At 42.5% G+C, this 17,590-nt stretch overlaps 1 protein-coding gene across 2 annotated transcripts in view; it reads right to left on the bottom strand.

Moving 5' to 3' along the window:
* Positions 1–5,032: 5,032 nt before the first annotated feature.
* The window catches only part of epb41b (erythrocyte membrane protein band 4.1b), a 15,257-nt gene continuing 2,699 nt past the window's right edge, over positions 5,033–17,590 (bottom strand). Inside the window, exons 5-29 of one of the 2 annotated variants that reach the window (XM_030783418.1) lie at positions 17,405–17,447; positions 17,120–17,195; positions 16,712–16,930; positions 16,458–16,545; positions 16,130–16,282; positions 15,645–15,739; positions 15,330–15,481; positions 15,102–15,206; positions 14,626–14,742; positions 13,692–14,447; positions 13,323–13,409; positions 12,594–13,199; positions 12,078–12,287; positions 11,472–11,846; positions 10,856–11,131; positions 9,842–10,117; positions 9,136–9,411; positions 8,126–8,401; positions 7,406–7,687; positions 6,739–7,047; positions 6,256–6,428; positions 6,022–6,054; positions 5,794–5,856; positions 5,408–5,593; positions 5,033–5,135 (exon numbers count right to left, since the gene is read on the bottom strand). In XM_030783418.1, coding sequence (XP_030639278.1) covers positions 5,106–5,135; positions 5,408–5,593; positions 5,794–5,856; positions 6,022–6,054; positions 6,256–6,428; positions 6,739–7,047; positions 7,406–7,687; positions 8,126–8,401; positions 9,136–9,411; positions 9,842–10,117; positions 10,856–11,131; positions 11,472–11,846; positions 12,078–12,287; positions 12,594–13,199; positions 13,323–13,409; positions 13,692–14,447; positions 14,626–14,742; positions 15,102–15,206; positions 15,330–15,481; positions 15,645–15,739; positions 16,130–16,282; positions 16,458–16,545; positions 16,712–16,930; positions 17,120–17,195; positions 17,405–17,447 — 5,262 coding nt within the window. In that variant the 3' untranslated portion in view covers positions 5,033–5,105. The remainder of the gene's footprint in view (positions 5,136–5,407; positions 5,594–5,793; positions 5,857–6,021; positions 6,055–6,255; positions 6,429–6,738; positions 7,048–7,405; positions 7,688–8,125; positions 8,402–9,135; positions 9,412–9,841; positions 10,118–10,855; positions 11,132–11,471; positions 11,847–12,077; positions 12,288–12,593; positions 13,200–13,322; positions 13,410–13,691; positions 14,448–14,625; positions 14,743–15,101; positions 15,207–15,329; positions 15,482–15,644; positions 15,740–16,129; positions 16,283–16,457; positions 16,546–16,711; positions 16,931–17,119; positions 17,196–17,404; positions 17,448–17,590) is intronic. The other variant, XM_030783419.1, reaches the window with a different exon arrangement.

The raw sequence follows: 17,590 nt of genomic DNA, 5'->3' as shown, positions 1-17,590 counted from the left end.
ATCTGCTTACAAGAACAAATGACCCAAGCTTTGGTCAGTCAGAACACCAGGCACTGTCCACTCTGTAGTGAATACTAGATGAACGTACACATACGCATGTCAACAGCATACCTTTAACAGTCCACAGCATCTTCACTGAATGGAGCAAGGACATTGAGTGACTCCATCTCTGTGTGAGTGTGTGTGTGTGTGTGTGTGTGTGTGTGTGTGTGTGAGAGAGAGAGAGAGAGAGAGAGAGAGAGAGAGAGAGAATCTCCAGAGACTCTAAGAATAAGTCAGTCTGCCCACCGTGGGACCCAGCAAGACTGAACACATCTTCCCATGACCCTCATCACTCCCTCCCTACACACACTCTCTCTCTCTCTCTCTCTCTCTCGTTCTCGCCCTCTCTCACTCTCACACACACACACACACACACACACACACTCCTCCCGAGCTTATTGCGGACAAGCGCTCTAACCTCATTCTTCTGTAAGAACTCTGCCTTCAAGTAACATCTGTTGGACACACCGCCGCACACCGTGTGAACTTTGTCGCGCTTTGAGCATGACCATATTTTATTTTTGAAGAGATTTAAAATACGACAAATACAGTATATAAGACAAGATAGAGACTGAATGAAGAGGACACGGAGAATTTTGGGACATGAACACACTATCCGAATGAGCCACGAGACCTTCACGGTGGTTGCGGACCGCCTTAGTAACGGGAAAACAAGGGCAGCATTGGAAACGGGGATCGAACTGCATGTGCGAGGTGTCAAAGACCTAACGGCAACTAATAAGGTAGGAAAATGTTGGCTATGACTTTAAAGGATGTACTTTAATTCAGTGGTTTTTTAAAAATATATAAACCAGTTATCAGTAACTATTGCGCAATTCTGCAGACGCCTTCATCGGTATGCACAGCAGAAAAACAGCACCCCCGGTATCTGGCTGGCAAATTTTTGACACTTCCGCGAAAAGAAGCGAAAGTAGTTATTTAAAAACAGCGAGAACAACGAGATTGGGCAAAACAGTACACAATGTAGTTACGCATATTTCCCCAATCCCTATGATCAATCAATCAATCAATCAATCAATCAATCAATCAATCAATCAATCAATCAATCAGTCAGTCAATCAGTCAATCAACTTTATTCGCATAGTACATTTCAGCAAGAAAAGCAAGCATAACAATTCATTCTTTTCGCTCTTTGTTGAATTAGTTCATTTTAATTCAGCCGAATCGGAGGTTTTTCCCCCCAGTTTAGGCGATCCTCCGAATAGCTTTTCAGAAAGTTTACGGAAACTGTAATACCACAGAGGGTGCTCGAGTATTTATACCGGGCGCTTTATTTATTTACATATCACAGCGGGTGGCACAGAACACCCAAAATGTGCTGAACACCACACTGAGCATCTGTTCTTATTTACCCTTATCATTACTGAAGCGACTGATTCATCATTTTTATCCCGCGGTTTCCAAGTTTTCACCAGTACGGGCCAATAACAATGAATGATGTATGCAGTAAATATCGTCAGGAAACAAACAGCAAATCAGTTCTAGTTGTTTGGCTCACCCCTTAGTTAGTCCAGACTTCCTCTTCTCTGTCTCTCTCTCTCTCTCTTTACTTGGCCATATCGAATTAAGGACCGCTGTGTGTGTGTGTGTGTGTGTGTGTTTTAATCCAAAGACTACCGTCATTTAGATACCAGCATCTCCATGACACCATCTTGTCGCATTTCGAACCAGGGCAACTTCTTTATCACATCGGGTTACAGTTTTATCACATTCCCTTAACTTGTTAACCTCTTTCAGAGAGGTTTATGTTTGTCCAAATGACCAGAGGTGCGAACGGCAATAAATTACATATGTACATACATGAGTAATTTATTGCAGTTCACAGTAAATAAATAAATAAATATATATACACACACACACACACACACACACACACACACACACATATATATATATATATGTGTATGTATATATCTTTACACTCTTTCATCTCTGTTTCTCTCTGCATTAGAATGTCTGAAGAGGAGGATGCTGCTGCAACTGGAGGCTCTGTAACAGTTCTAGATTCCCTGACTCCACCCCCTGAGAGAAAAAAGGAACTGGTGATTGGTGGTCTGCGCTTACGCTCCACCCCTGGGGCGTGTTTCATATTGTCAGGCGTGTTGCTGCTGGTTGGACTAGGCATAGCTGTGGGCGGATATTGGCCGCATCGTCCTAAGAGACAGGCTCCGCCCATCCCATCCGCGGGCCGTGATTACGAGGGAAGACTGAAGCTGGTTGGGCCGATTATTATGGGGTTCGGCCTGTTCGTCTTCATCTGTGCCAATACGCTCCTCTACGAGAACCGCGACCGTGAACGCAAGCAGGACAAGGAGCAGAAGAAGAACACGCCCCCAAAACAAAGACGGAAACACAGGCGCACAAACTCGGAGAAGTGGCGGGACGCACAGGCACAGGAAAAAATGCACACGAACACACACACTTTGGCCCTGTCTGAACTTAACATTCATTCTGTGGAGGAAGGGGCGGGTCTTCCTGTCCTAAAATGCCCCTCCCCTTCCTCTGACTCCTGCAACTCTAGTCAGGTGACATTTGACATACAGACAGAATCTCCTCCCACAAAGCGCAAAAGTACAACTGACCTGACCCCTCCCCTTATCAAACTCAATAATTGCTTGATTGGTTTCCCAAACACGGAAGCCCCACCCCTTCCTCCACGCACCTACAAAACCAGGATGGGAGGAGCTAATTTATCTACAGAGGGGCCGACGCAAATCAATCATTTTGACTCCAGACCAATCAGAGAAGCCACGGGGAAGGAGAGAATAAGGATAGAGAAACATTAGTGCTGAACTTTGCGGTCAGACAAGTCAAAAGCGATGAGTCATCAGTGTGTCAGAAGAACACAAACACAGCCATATGTGTTGACTCATTTTCCAGCTGTAGTTCAACCCGCAAGTTTACAACAAATGACAATAATGAGAGTGCCAAGAGATTGGTCCAAGCTGTTGCGATTCAGAAACAAGAGGTACAAACTTTTGGTGAGTCTGATTCACTGAAAGCCAACAGAACCAATAAATATGTTTCCAGCAGAAAAAAAAAAAAAGTGTGTGGAGTATATAAAGCATATTACTATCATGGTATGTCTAAAATCTCTCTGAGTGCTGGCGTGTTTCTGTGTTTCCATGTCCCTTATTGATTATGTATTTCCTGTATTCTCTCATATATATTCTTCTCTCGTCATACCATAAAAGCAGAGATACGGGCGCTGAAGTATTTGGGTTTTACCCTCCCTTTGTGATTTTTTTTTCCTCTAGTTATTTACTTTCACAACACAGAGTGTGTTTGTTCTAAACTGTCCACTTTGAAATCTGTGGGGTAGGTTTGTGGGTGGGTCCAGGGCTGTTTTTTTTATAGTGCACGCAAATGTCAGACTAGAGATAAAAAGGGACCAACATGGGAGAAAGAACACACACACACACCACACCACACTCACACACACCACACTCACACACTTACACACAACACACACACACATGCGCGCGCGCACACACACACACACACCACACCACACTCACACACTTACACACAACACACACACACACGCGCGCGCGCACACACACACACACATACACACATACACACACACACACACACACACACACACTCACACACACACTCACACACCACACACACACATGCACACGCACAGTAAATTAGGGAAATTTTCCAAAACCCTTTTAAGCATCAGTCATCCCTGCAGTGGTATCCTACACGTTGCAACACTCAGGCAAACTGGAATACAAGCTCTCGAGAGAAAAACAAAAAACAAACAAACAAACAAACAAAAAAACACTCCACCAAAAAAAAAATCAAGCTTGAATAAAGCCATAACCTTTTCCAATCCTCCTCTCGACGTCAAAAGACCATGATTAAGGGCGAACATTGATTATGGAGAAGTAATCCCAACCAGCAACTCATCATCTACACCAGAGGCTTAAACACCAGTAGAGTTGTTATAGTAAATCTCACAGCTGTCGGGATAATACACAAACTCACAAAAGGACATAGAAAGGTTTTTTTTTTTCTTTCTTTTTTTAATATACATCCTGCACAAACAGTTTGACAAACGCCATTAAACTTGAAGCGGTGAGATGGGTGATTGTGGGCAGAGTGAAAGCATCTGTTCCGTGTCGGTCGTTTCCAAAGGATATTTAAAACTGTGACGCTTTGGAAAAACAGATGGTTAAAGAGGGCCAGAACTGATCTCTAAAGACACATATGTGACATAAAAAATAAAAAAAAATAAAACTGAATTTACTTTATACACGGATAGATGGATAGATAGATAGATAGATAGATAGATAGATAGATAGATAGATAGATAGACAGATAGATAGATAGATAGATAGATAGATAGATAGATAGATAGATAGATAGATAGATAGATAGATAGATAGATAGATAGATAGATAGATAATTTAGTAATTCATTTATGCTGTCATTAAAAGATCACGTTTTCTCGGTGATGTCTGTGAGTGTTTGAATATTTTAACAGAAGAAACATAGACAGGAGTAGTAGTTGTGTACAAAACCAACACACTTTTCACTCCATCGTCATCATCATCATCATCATCGTCATCATCATCATCAACAACATCATCATCGTCACACTTTCAGGTTTAGTTGTCCTGCCCTTTTTGACTATGTATGTATGTATGACTATGTCTATATTTGTCATTTTATTGTAATACATGCACTCTGTCTGTCCAGATCTAATATGGCTGTAATGCATTTCAATACATAGGGGGAAATTTAAGGCGTATTGTCAAAAGACATCACAAAAGAACTGCATTTCAGTCTAAGCTAAAACTGATCCTTTTCTACTCACACAGAAGAATCTAGGCTGTTAGTAATCCTAAACTGTTATTTAACAAAACAAAACAAAACAAATATATCTATAAAATTAAAAACTGAGTTACAAAATATTCAAATGTAATAATGCAAAACATATAAAACTATTTTTATTTAAAACATTAATAGAAACGGTGTAGGGAGCCGTAGTGACGGAGACCCTGGAGTGAGACGGCGGGTCATCTCTCTCACACTGCTAATATCGAGTGATCTCCCATCTGAAGAAACAGAAAGTACAATGAAACACTGAATTAACACTGATTTCCCCTCTCACAATTCCCCCCATGACAGTCAGAGGAAATTTCTCCACCTAGTGGACAGATGAGGTCAATGCATCTAAACCACAGGACTACACGAAAGCTCAAACTACCTGTAAGCATTCTGCTAATGGTCCGTTACGGGGGACTTCTTAGCAAACCGAGCATTAGAATTGTTATATAAATGAATTTTGGTTTTGTGCATATGTGATCTAAATGCGTCTGAGACTCACCGAGTCCAGGTGGAAAAGATCTCCGTTGGTGCGAGGGTGGAGCAGTCGACGGCCGGGGCTGCAGATGGACAGATGCTTGTCCCATTCGCTGGGCTCCGGTTCAGGCACAGCCTCCATGAAACGTTTCTTCAGCTCGCTGATACTGGCATGATGCTTTAATATCACCTCCTGTGTCACGTCAAAGTCCTACAGAGAGAGAGAGAGAGAGAGAGAGAGAGAGAGATTACTGACCCACGATGTCATCATATCGCCTTATATATACACATCATATTTCCATATTGTCATAAAGATTAGAATAAATTATCAGTATACAATTTGTACACATAAAACACTCACATGTTGTCTTAAAAAATATTTTATCTGACAGATAAACCTCATATACAAACCTCCAACATTAAAATGCTGTGTCTGATATAAATGGTTTCTCCCTCAATCCTCTGTGTTTTCCTCTGCATTGGGGAGTAGACAGAAAAAATGTAAAAACCCACTTTCGCGGGGACAAACAAGTGTAAAACATGCCCGCTGAATTTCAGCCCACTGTGAAAACCGTATATTAAGCTTAAACTTTGTATGCTTGTGCACATAGAGTGTATGCGTGTGTATTAATAACAGACCTTTTTTATTATCACTGTTTCTTCTTCTTTAACCTGTGGAAACACAGAGAGAGAGAGAGAGAGAGAGAGAGAGAGAGAGAGAGAGATGGTTAAAAGGTACGAAGAGAGAGATTTTGGAGAGGAAAATCAATAACAAATTAAGAAAAATAAGAACTGTGAGGCATGAGAGTACGTGTGTTGGGTTATTTGCGTGTGTCTGTGTGTGTGTGTGTGTGTGCGTTTGTGTGTTAATACCTTGGGTTCAACCTTGACTTCAACCTTGATTTCCTTCCTCTTCTCCTCATAGGTGGGTTTAGTGAGGGGGACGGGGCGGGCGGTGGGTGTGGAGGTCAGTGGTTGGTCGGTTGGGGGTGGTGGGCGGACCTGAGGCACCGCCACTGGAGATATGACAGGAGCAGGGAGACGAACTGGAGAGAACATGACAGGTTGAGAAAGAGGAGTAAATACAGGGGAGAAACTATGTATGTCACTGTGTCAAACCGCAGACTACTGTATCGAATGAGGTAAATCACAGTATATGTATGGTATGAACGTTTAGAGAGTGTGTGTGTGTGTGTGTGTGAGAGAGAGAGAGAGAGAGAGAGTGAGAGAGAGAGAGAGAGACAGAGAGAGAGTGAGAGAGAGAGAGAGAGAGAGAGAGAGTGAGTGAGAGAGAGAGAGAGAGAGAGAGAGACAGAGAGAGAGACAGAGAGAGAGAGAGAGAGAGAGAGAGAGTACCTGTTTCTTTAGGAGAAACGTCAAACAACACAAACCAGTCATCTTCCTCTTCTCTCTTTTGCTGTATTACTTTCTGTTTCACTTCAATTGGTTGTTGTATTCTTCTTTCTACTATGATGACTTCTGCTCTTCTCTCAACCCCTTTCACCCTCCTCTCCTCCTCTCTCCTCTCCTCCTCTCTCCTCTCCTCCACTCTCCTCTCCTCCACTCTCCTCTCCTCCACTCTCCTCTCCTCCTCTCTCCTCTCTTCCACTCTCCTCTTCTCTCTGATCTTTTCTGGATAAAGCTGAACTTGCTCTGGTAGAGGCACTGAGTCAGAGAGAGAGACAGAGTTTGATTTGTAAGACTTTAAAAAACAAACAAAAAAACCAAACAAACAAACAAAAAAAAAACTGATATGTGTGCATGACAGCAAACTTTGTATCAGAGATATCCAGAGATAGAAAATTTGTATTAGTTTATCAGGACTTGAAGATGATAGTAAATTGCCTGTGTGAGTTTGACTGCGTGTGTGAGGGAGAGAGAGAGAGAGAGCGAGAGCGAGAGAGAGAGCAAGAGAGAGAGAGAGAGAGAGAGAGAGAAAGAGAGGGAAACACAAAGAGAGAGAAACAGAGAGAGAGAGAGGAGAGAAAGAGGGGTAGATAGAAATGGAGAAAGTGTGTGTTACCTGGTTTGACAGTCCTGTCTTCCAATGGCACTTGGTTCAGAAGGACAAACCAATCATCAGTAATGTCTCTCTGGCCCACTGGGATCTTCTCCTCAATCTGAACTGGATTTTCTATGATTTTCACTCTCTTTTCTGTTACGGTCACTCTCACTCCCACTCCCTCTTCCACCATCTTCTTTTCCTCTATTCTCACTCTCTCCTCTGCTCTCTCTTCTTCAGTCTCTTTTATAATCTCTTTGACTGTGACTCTGGTCTCTGGATACACCTCTGGTTCCGGCATCACTGGAAAAAAAAAATAATACGTGTGAGACACAGTGTCCGTGAATAAGGGAGCTGGAGACATCATTCTGTGTTTTTAAACAGAAAGTGAAGAGTCACAACAACCTCTCTACCGCTAAACATAAACTCTTACACAGATTTAGGGGACAAAGTTGGCATGACTGGTGGAATTCATACTATTGTTACTAGTCAGACGTCTAAGACTAAAGCTGAAACAGCAAGACATACACAAAAAACATATTTGTTTTATTAAAACTTAGAAAGATGACAGCAAATTGTGTAAATGAGTTTGCCTGTGTGTGTGTGTGTGTGTGTGGTGTGTGTGTGTGAGAGAGAGAGAGAGAAAGAGAGAGAGAGAGAGACAGAGAGAGAAACAGACAAACAGAGAAACAGAGAGAGAGAGAAAAAGGGGTAGATAGAAATGGAGAAAGTGTTTGTTACCTGGTTTGACAGTCCTGTCTTCCAATGGCACTTGGTTCAGAAGGACAAACCAATCATCAGTAATGTCTCTCTGGCCCACTGGGATCTTCTCCTCAATCTGAACGGGATTTTCTATGATTTTCACTCTCTTTTCTGTCACGGTCACTCTCACTCCCTCTTCCACCATCTTCTTTTCCTCTATTCTCACTCTCTCCTCTGCTCTCTCTTCTTCAGTCTCTTTTATAATCTCTTTGACTGTGACTCTGGTCTCTGGATACACCTCTGGTTCCAGCATCACTGGAAAAAATTAACACGTGTCAGACACAATAGCTGTTTCTCAGTATGGAGTATGTCAAGTACGGCCTCCCGTTCTTGGGAGTTTGGACTTGCTAAGTTCAGCTCGGGAGTCCAGACTATGTGTGAAATGCATTCTGGGAGACTTGACTGACCAAGTCCATACAAGTCACCTCCTCATGCATCCTTGATAAAGCTCAAGAATCGTGGACACATCGGAGTATTTGATCTGTACTTGGTTAGATGCGAACTTTGAGGTGGAACAGTACTTAGGCTCTGACTGATGACATTTCACAAGTCCATGAAAACGCAAGTGCAAAGAAGAACACATATTGAGAAACGGCTAATGTCTACGAATAAGGGAGCTGGAGACATCAATCTGTGTTTTTAAACAGAAAGTGAAGAGTCACAACAACCTCTCTACCGCTAAACATAAGCTCTTACACAGATTTAGGGGACAAAGTTGGCATGTCTGGTGGAATTCATACTATTGCTACTAGTCAGACGTCTAATGGTAAAGCTGAAACAGCAAGGGATACCCAAAAAACATATTTGTTTTATCAAAACTCAGAAAGATGACAGTAAATTGTGTATATGAGTATGCCTGTGTGTGTGTGTGTGTGTGTGTGTGTGTGTGTGTGAGAGAGAGAGAGAGAGAGAGAGAGAGAGAGTGTAACAGAGAGAAACAGAGAGAGAGAGAAAGAGGGGTAGATAGAAATGGAGAAAGTGTGTGTTACCTGGTTTGACAGTCCTGTCTTCCAATGGCACTTGGTTCAGAAGGACAAACCAATCATCAGTAATGTCTCTCTGGCCCACTAGGATCTTCTCCTCAATCTGAACTGGATTTTCTATGATTTTCACTCTCTTTTCTGTCACGGTCACTCTCACTCCCTCTTCCACCATCTTCTTTTCCTCTATTCTCACTCTCTCCTCTGCTCTCTCTTCTTCAGCCCCTTTTATAATCTCTTTGACTGTGACTCTGGTCTCTGGATACACCTCTGGTTCCAGCATCACTGGAAAAAAAAAATAATACGTGTGAGACACAGTGTCCGTGAATAAGGGAGCTGGAGACATCATTCTGTGTTTTTAAACAGAAAGTGAAGAGTCACAACAACCTCTCTACCGCTAAACATAAACTCTTACACAGATTTAGGGGACAAAGTTGGCATGACTGGTGGAATTCATACTATTGCTACTAGTCAGACGTCTAAGACTAAAGCTGAAACAGCAAGACATACACAAAAAACATATTTGTTTTATTAAAACTTAGAAAGATGACAGCAAATTGTGTAAATGAGTTTGCCTGTGTGTGTGTGTGTGTGTGTGGTGTGTTTGTGTGAGAGAGAGAGAGAGAAAGAGAGAGAGAAGGACAGAGAGAGAGAGAGAGAGAGAGAGAGAGAGAGAGAAAGAGAGGTAGATAGAAATGGAGAAAGTGTGTGTTACCTGGTTTGACAGTCCTGTCTTCCAATGGCACTTGGTTCAGAAGGACAAACCAATCATCAGTAATGTCTCTCTGGCCCACTGGGATCTTCTCCTCAATCTGAACGGGATTTTCTATGATTTTCACTCTCTTTTCCGTCACGGTCACTCTCACTCCCTCTTCCACCATCTTCTTTTCCTCTATTCTCACTCTCTCCTCTGCTCTCTCTTCTTCAGCCCCTTTTATAATCTCTTTGACTGTGACTCTGGTCTCTGGATACACCTCTGGTTCCAGCATCACTGGAAAAAATTAACACGTGTCAGACACAATAGCTGTTTCTCAGTATGGAGTATGTCAAGTACGGCCTCCCGTTCTTGGGAGTTTGGACTCGCTAAGTTCAGCTCGGGAGTCCAGACTATGTTTGAAATGCATTCTGGGAGACTTGACTGACCAAGTCCATACAAGTCACCTCCTCATGCATCCTTGATAAAGCTCAAGAATCGTGGACACATCGGAGTATTTGATCTGTACTTGGTTAGATGCGAACTTTGAGGTGGAACAGTACTTAGGCTCTGACTGATGACATTTCACAAGTCCATGAAAACGCAAGTGCAAAGAAGAACACATATTGAGAAACGGCTAATGTCTACGAATAAGGGAGCTGGAGACATCAATCTGTGTTTTTAAACAGAAAGTGAAGAGTCACAACAACCTCTCTACCGCTAAACATAAGCTCTTACACAGATTTAGGGGACAAAGTTGGCATGTCTGGTGGAATTCATACTATTGCTACTAGTCAGACGTCTAATGGTAAAGCTGAAACAGCAAGGGATACCCAAAAAACATATTTGTTTTATCAAAACTCAGAAAGATGACAGCAAATTGTGTATATGAGTATGCCTGTGTGTGTGTGTGTGTGTGTGTGTGTGTGTGTGAGAGAGAGAGAGAGAGAGAGAGAGAGAGAGAGAGAGTGTAACAGAGAGAAACAGAGAGAGAGAGAAAGAGGGGTAGATAGAAATGGAGAAAGTGTGTGTTACCTGGTTTGACAGTCCTGTCTTCCAATGGCACTTGGTTCAGAAGGACAAACCAATCATCAGTAATGTCTCTCTGCCCCACTGGGATCTTCTCCTCAATCTGAACTGGATTTTCTATGATTTTCACTCTCTTTTCTGTCACGGTCACTCTCACTCCCTCTTCCACCATCTTCTTTTCCTCTATTCTCACTCTCTCCTCTGCTCTCTCTTCTTCAGTCTCTTTTATAATCTCTTTGACTGTGACTCTGGTCTCTGGATACACCTCTGGTTCCAGCATCACTGGAAAAAATTAACACGTGTCAGACACAATAGCTGTTTCTCAGTATGGAGTATGTCAAGTACGGCCTCCCGTTCTTGGGAGTTTGGACTTGCTAAGTTCAGCTCGGGAGTCCAGACTATGTGTGAAATGCATTCAGATAAAGAGATAATAAATAAACAGATAAATAAATAAACAAACAGATAAACAGGTTCACCTAACGGTCTCAAACAGGCATGGAAACATAGAAACACACAAAGGCAAGATTCACGTACAATTTTAGCTCAGCCAAACGTTACGGAGCTAGATCGGTTTGAAGCCAAACGTAGTGGCCAAACAGAAGCTTAGCGGTCATCAGGATACCTGTTTCTTTGGGAGGAAGAGCCAGCAGTAGAGACCAGTCGTCCTCCTCTTCTCTCTGAGGTGGTGGTACCCTCTGCTCCTCTGCGACTGGTTGCTGGACTCCTCTGTCCACCTCAACCTCTCCCTCTCTTCTCTCAACCACTCTCACCCGCTTCTCCTCCGTCCTCCTCTCCTCCAGTGTCGCCTCCTCTCTGATCTCCTGTGGATATAGTTGAATTTCCAGTTCCTCCCGTCGTCTCCTCTCCTCCACTTTCTCCCCGTCGTCGACCTCCTCTCTTATTATCTTCTCCTCGACTCTCTTTTTGACCATGGTCGTTTTTTCCACGGAGACGAAGCTGATCACATCCGGATATTCTGTTAAACCTTTCCGTGCAACTGATAGAGGTACAGGCAAAGCCGGATCCAAACGCAGACACGGACAGACAGAGAGGTGAGTATGTGGATGCACAGGCAAACAGACAACAAAACTGTGTGTGTGTGTGTGTGTGTGTGTGTGTGTGTGTGTGAGTGTGAGTGAGAGAGAGAGAGAGAGAGAGAGAAAGAGGGAGAGAGAGAGAGAGAGAGAGAGGTGTGAGTGAGTGTAAGAGAGAGAGAGAGAGAGAGTACCTGTTTCTTTAGGAGAGACTTCCAGAAGTTTAAACCAGTCATCCTCCTCCTCTCTCTGTGGTTGCGTTACTCTTTGCTCGACTACAGTTGGTTGCACTCTTCCATCCTCCACCACCTCTCGCTCCTGTTCTCCTCTCTCCTCAACTACTATTCTTCTTCTCTCTGTTTCTCTCATCATCTCCTGAGGCTTTAGCTTTTCTTCAAACTCAACTAATTTCACAGAAGAACAAAAAAAGTTACATGGGGATGTGTCTATTTTTTGAAGCTCATCTTTCCCTCCATTTTCTTCTCTCTGTTACATTTTCTGTTTGATTTCCATGGACTTTATTATAACTAATGCACAAAGAACAATATCCATTATAATTCTATAAATATTTCTGAATAAGACACATTTTTGAATAAGACACATCAGCCATTATTATTGTGAGATTAAACTTGGAGTTATTCATTTACTATGCGTTCGTGTAGCGTTGTACCACTGGAAGCTTTATGGATGCGACAATAAATGCAGTTCACCTGGACTTGCAGCGGGGGGCGCCAATGGGCTCTTATTCAGAAGAATGAACCAATCATCTTCGACGTCTTGCCGCACGACTGCGGCCTGTAGATTTTGTAGCTTTTCCTCCAGCCTTTCTACTTCCTGTATTCCCATTTCCAATGCAACAACGTCTTGTAGCCTTTGTTCAATAGTTTCAACAAGCTGTAGCCTTTTTTCTACAGTTTCCAATTCTTCCTTCTCCTGAATCCTTTCTTCGAATATCACCTCTTGTTTCTCCTCTTCAACCTTCACCTCCTTCCATGTCTCTTCAACTTTCACCCTCTTAACTACTCCTTCTCCCTCCACTTCTGAAGATATTTCTGAAACCTCCAGCTGCTGTAGTCTTTCCTCCACCCGCTGCACTTCCTCTGGGCCTTCTGGAATCTCTGCTCCATCTACTCTTGTTGTTGTGATCCTAACTTTTCGTTTTATTTCCACAAACTCTTGTACCTGTGGAACTTTTCGTTTTATTTCCACAAACTCTTGTACCTGTGAGGTTTCCTCTGAATCCACCACTTCCAGTCGTTTTTCTTCATAAATCTCTTCCTCTTCTTTTTGTTCTTCTGAAGCAGCTGGAGGTGAAACTAAAACAAGAGGGCTTTCAGTTACAAATCTGTGTGTGTGTGTGTGCGTGTGTGTGTGTGTGTGTGAGTGTCAGAGAGAGAGAGAGAGAGAGAGAGAGAGAGAGAAGGAGAGAGAGATAGTACCTGATTCTCTGAGAGGAACATCCAGCAACACAAACCAGTCATCTTGTGCCTTCTCCCAAGGCTGTAGACTCCTCTCCTCCTCTACCACTACCAACACCAACAAACGAAACCAAACAAAACAAAACCAAACAAAACAAGAACAGTTCAATCATTCAGTGTCTACCTAGTATTTGTGTATACCTAGTATTTATGGTCATATTTTTGGTCTACAAAATACAAAAATGTACAGCATAGTCATGTAACATGTCTGTCAGAAACTGAGGAGAAATCTGTAAAGTTAAGTGACATGTTACATATGTTATTACGTGAGTTATTACATTGGTTATGTACAAATGTTCTTTTATGTAGCCGACGGTGCATAGAACACACCTGCAGCAGGAGGCACACATGGGCTCTGCCCCAGAAGAATGAACCAATCGTCTTCACCCTTTTGTAGTGTTACCTCCTCCCACTCTTGCTGTTGATCCATGTTTTGCGGTCTCTGCTCCGACTTTTCTTCCTGCAACACTCTCACTTCACGAATTTCTATATCCTCTAACCTTTCGCCTGCATTTTCAAGCTCCTGAGGAACTTGTTGTGTAGTCTCAACTTCATTTACTTCAAATTTCTGTAGGCTTTCTTCATAGTCGGTGTCTGACGGCGCTTCTAGAACCTCTATCTGCTCTTGTCTCTCTTCAAAAACCTTCACCCTCATTGGTTCTTCTGTGGCTTCCACGCCGTGTATTCTTGTTTCCACAATCTCGACTTTTCGACGAATCTCTACATGCTGAACTTCTCTGGTGACGTCAAATTCCTGGAGCTGTATCTCCACACCCTCCGTCTCCTTCTTCGTCTCTCCGATTAACTCCTGCAGTTTTTCCACGGCCTCCTTTTCTGGCAAAACCTGTGAAATTTCCATTCGTCTCAGCTTCTCCTCTAGAACCTCCTTTCCTTGTGGTCTCCCTGTAACCTCTACTTTCTGTAGTCTTCTCTTTATAATCACTCCATCTTCTGGCTTCTCCAAAAACTCTGCTTCTATTACTTCCATGCCTTGGAGTGTTTTTTCTACAACTTTCACCTCCTGTGTTGTTCTCTCTGTAATTTTCTCTTTCCATTGTTTTTCCTTGACAATACCTGGAGGAGAAACTGAGAAAGAAGAACTTTCTGTCAGAAATATCAAGAATGTCAGTTAGATAAAAGAATTCGTTGAGAAGTTGAAGAATTCTCCAAGTCCCTTTTCAAATTTAGTGTCACTGTCTCTGAGGATGAACCTAAGGCCAATCCAAAGTTAACCTCTGGACACGTTTAAAGACAGAGAACTTACAGGGTGGGGTGTCCAAGAATGTCACGTAAGATCCAGATTGGCCGTTATCCAAAAGCATGTACCAATTGTCTACCTTCTTCCAGGGCTGAAGGACAATTTCTTCTACTTTGCCATCATCTGTAAAAATGTCCCCGCAAGGTCACTTTTAAGTAGATAAAACATCTAAAATGCAGAAAATTAAAACTTAAAAGCTACTTGTATCTAACAGAACATACCATGACCTAAACACAATTATGTGGTAACCTGACCAAACACTCCAAAATTTTAAAGAGAAGAGAGGAGAAGAGAAGAGAAGAGAAGAGAAGAGAAGAGAAGAGAAGAGAAGAGAAGAGAAGAGAAGAGAAGAGAAGAGAAGAGAAGAGAAGAGAAGAGAAGAGAAGAGAAGAGAAGAGAAGAGAAGAGAAGAACGTGACACAAATGTGTTGTCAGACATGAGCGCAAGCAAACACTGATATACAAAATGAAACATGCTATACCTGAGACAGATGTGGCCTTTGATTGGGCAGGGCTTAATATCTGGAACCAATCATCAAGCTCAGTTTGACTTCTGACATTTAGAGCTGGGAGGATTTTTCTTCTTGCTGGAAATGTTCAGAACAAGACAGAAGATGAGGAGACAAATCTATCAACACACACACACACACACACACACACACACACGCACACGCACACACACACGCACACACAGTTCTGTAAACCCAAACCTGCTCTGACGAGGGCGGAGCGCGTGAAAGTGGGAGCAGACCGGCTGATATTGCTACTGGCTTCTAAGCACTCGTCATGAGTGCGTCCACGGTAACGTAACTTAGAACTCAGATTCAGGCACCCCTCTGATGTGTCTCCTTGGCGACGGTTCCTAGTAGAAACACACATTTGGCATAATTTACACATTTGCATAATGCAAATATTTCTATTTCCTGAAATGTAAACTTTTTCTATCATAATAACCATATTTAAAAGCTAGGAGATCCGCTGGTCAGTTGTTAAGAAAAACACAAAAGGTGTGTGTGTGTTGTCACCTGAAGAAGCTGTGATGTTCCCCACACGTTTTCCACAGGCGTTTACAGGCGCGGTGACTGGACAGAGTGAAAACCAAAGCAGTTTCAGAGTCTTCCTGTTAGAACAGACACAAACGCTCACAGATGTCATAAAAAGTAAAAATGGTCAAATCAAATGGTCGTCAGAAGTCCCAATCGTCGACCAGCTGGTCACAAAAACAGAGCTGAGCAAACGCTTAAATGAATTGGCTGTCCAGTGGTCGGTCAGGTAAACAGAGGACCACAGTAAAATGACCAAAATTTCTTTAATATGTGGAGATATATGTAAATTTGATTAATGATCCTGATGAATAATTCCAACCAAAACCAAAAAAACAACAACAAAACTCACACTCTATGACTAAAAGTAGACAAACTCCACGAAATTTCTAGTCTTGGCTTGGGTGTGGGAAAACACAATTTATTTATTTATTTATTTATTTATTTGAAGTGGTTGACATGGTTACCTCTGACGGGCGGATCCTTAGGTGAAAGATTTTGCGTTTGTAAGAGATCTTGACAATGCGAGGCCAAGGGATTCGGTTTGTTATAGTGTCGTCTGTATAAACCATCAGTCCTTCATGACACAACCCAACAAACACATCTGTACCATTCTCATCCTGTACACACACACACACACACACACACACACACACACACAAAAGAAAATATTACTGTAATGACCTCTTCCTGCACATTGGATGAACTTGTTCAGCACACACACACACACACACACACATACACACACAGGCACATAAGCACACACATCTATGCCAATGAACACACAAACATTACCATTGCTGGATGCAGGTCCACTCCATAGAGGGGGAGATCTTTGGCTGACTGCAGGAAGAGTATGTCTGCTTGAGCAGGACTCATAGACCTGCACACACACACACACACACACACACACACACACACAGACAAAGAACAAGTTTGGGACATTTCAGGTGCCTGTGTCAGTTTGACAGTATTTGTGTATGTGAGTGTGTGTGTGTGTGTGTGTGTGTGTGTGTGTGTGTGTGTGTGTGTGTGTGTGTGTGAAATACCTGTAAGTGCGGTGGAGTTTCATGACTTTCTCCTCGAGCTCTTGAGTGTGACTTGGCGCCAGGCAGATATTGTTGAGATAATTGTTGTCATGGAGCTCAGGGTCATAGTCACCGAACTCTGACTGGACAGTGTATGACCCCAGGATTGCTAAAGTTTCTGATGGACAGGACAGTCGACCATTCACAATGTCCCTCCGCAGCTGCAGGCACAGCAAGTATCTGGAAGGAGGATTCACACACACACACACACACACACACACACACACGGAATAACAAAGTTAGATGGATCAGCATGCCAAGACAGGTTATATCACAAGCGTGAACAGTTTTGAAAGAGGGAGTGTGTGTGTGTGTGTGTGTGTGTACATATGTGTCTGTGTGTGTGTACGTGTATGTATGTATGTGGACCTGGTGAGGTCTTCTGCCAATTGATCGGGATCAGGAGGATAAAATTTCACATTAAATGTGAACGCTGCAACTGAAGCTGTGAGCAAAGAAAATGGACAAAAAAAATACATGTCTCAGGTTATTTTTCATAACTCAATATTCATTCAAATGTAAATGCATTCTTTAGAATATGCATAGCAACAACATACAACTCACCGTATATTAAAGAGTGTCAAAATTGATGAAATTTGAGGAAAAAGTAGTTTACCACCATTTTAAATTGATAAAACTGATCATACCACATACCTTGTGTTTGTTTATGGATCTGTTTCGCACCGTCAAGCCATGCCTAACAGAGAGAACATAAGACGAGATAAGATTTGAAATGTAACAGTTTGACCTTAAATCCAGCTCGCTAGGTTTAATCACTGAATTTACTGAACTAATTCAAACCAGTTTTCTGAACTAATTCAAACATAAGCAACATGTCTG

This window comes from Chanos chanos, chromosome 9, assembly GCF_902362185.1.
Source record: "Chanos chanos chromosome 9, fChaCha1.1, whole genome shotgun sequence".
In the NCBI taxonomy this organism is placed as follows: domain Eukaryota; kingdom Metazoa; phylum Chordata; class Actinopteri; order Gonorynchiformes; family Chanidae; genus Chanos; species Chanos chanos.
The sequence above is the reverse complement of the archived record's forward strand: the minus strand, read 5'-3'. Positions and strand labels throughout refer to the sequence as shown.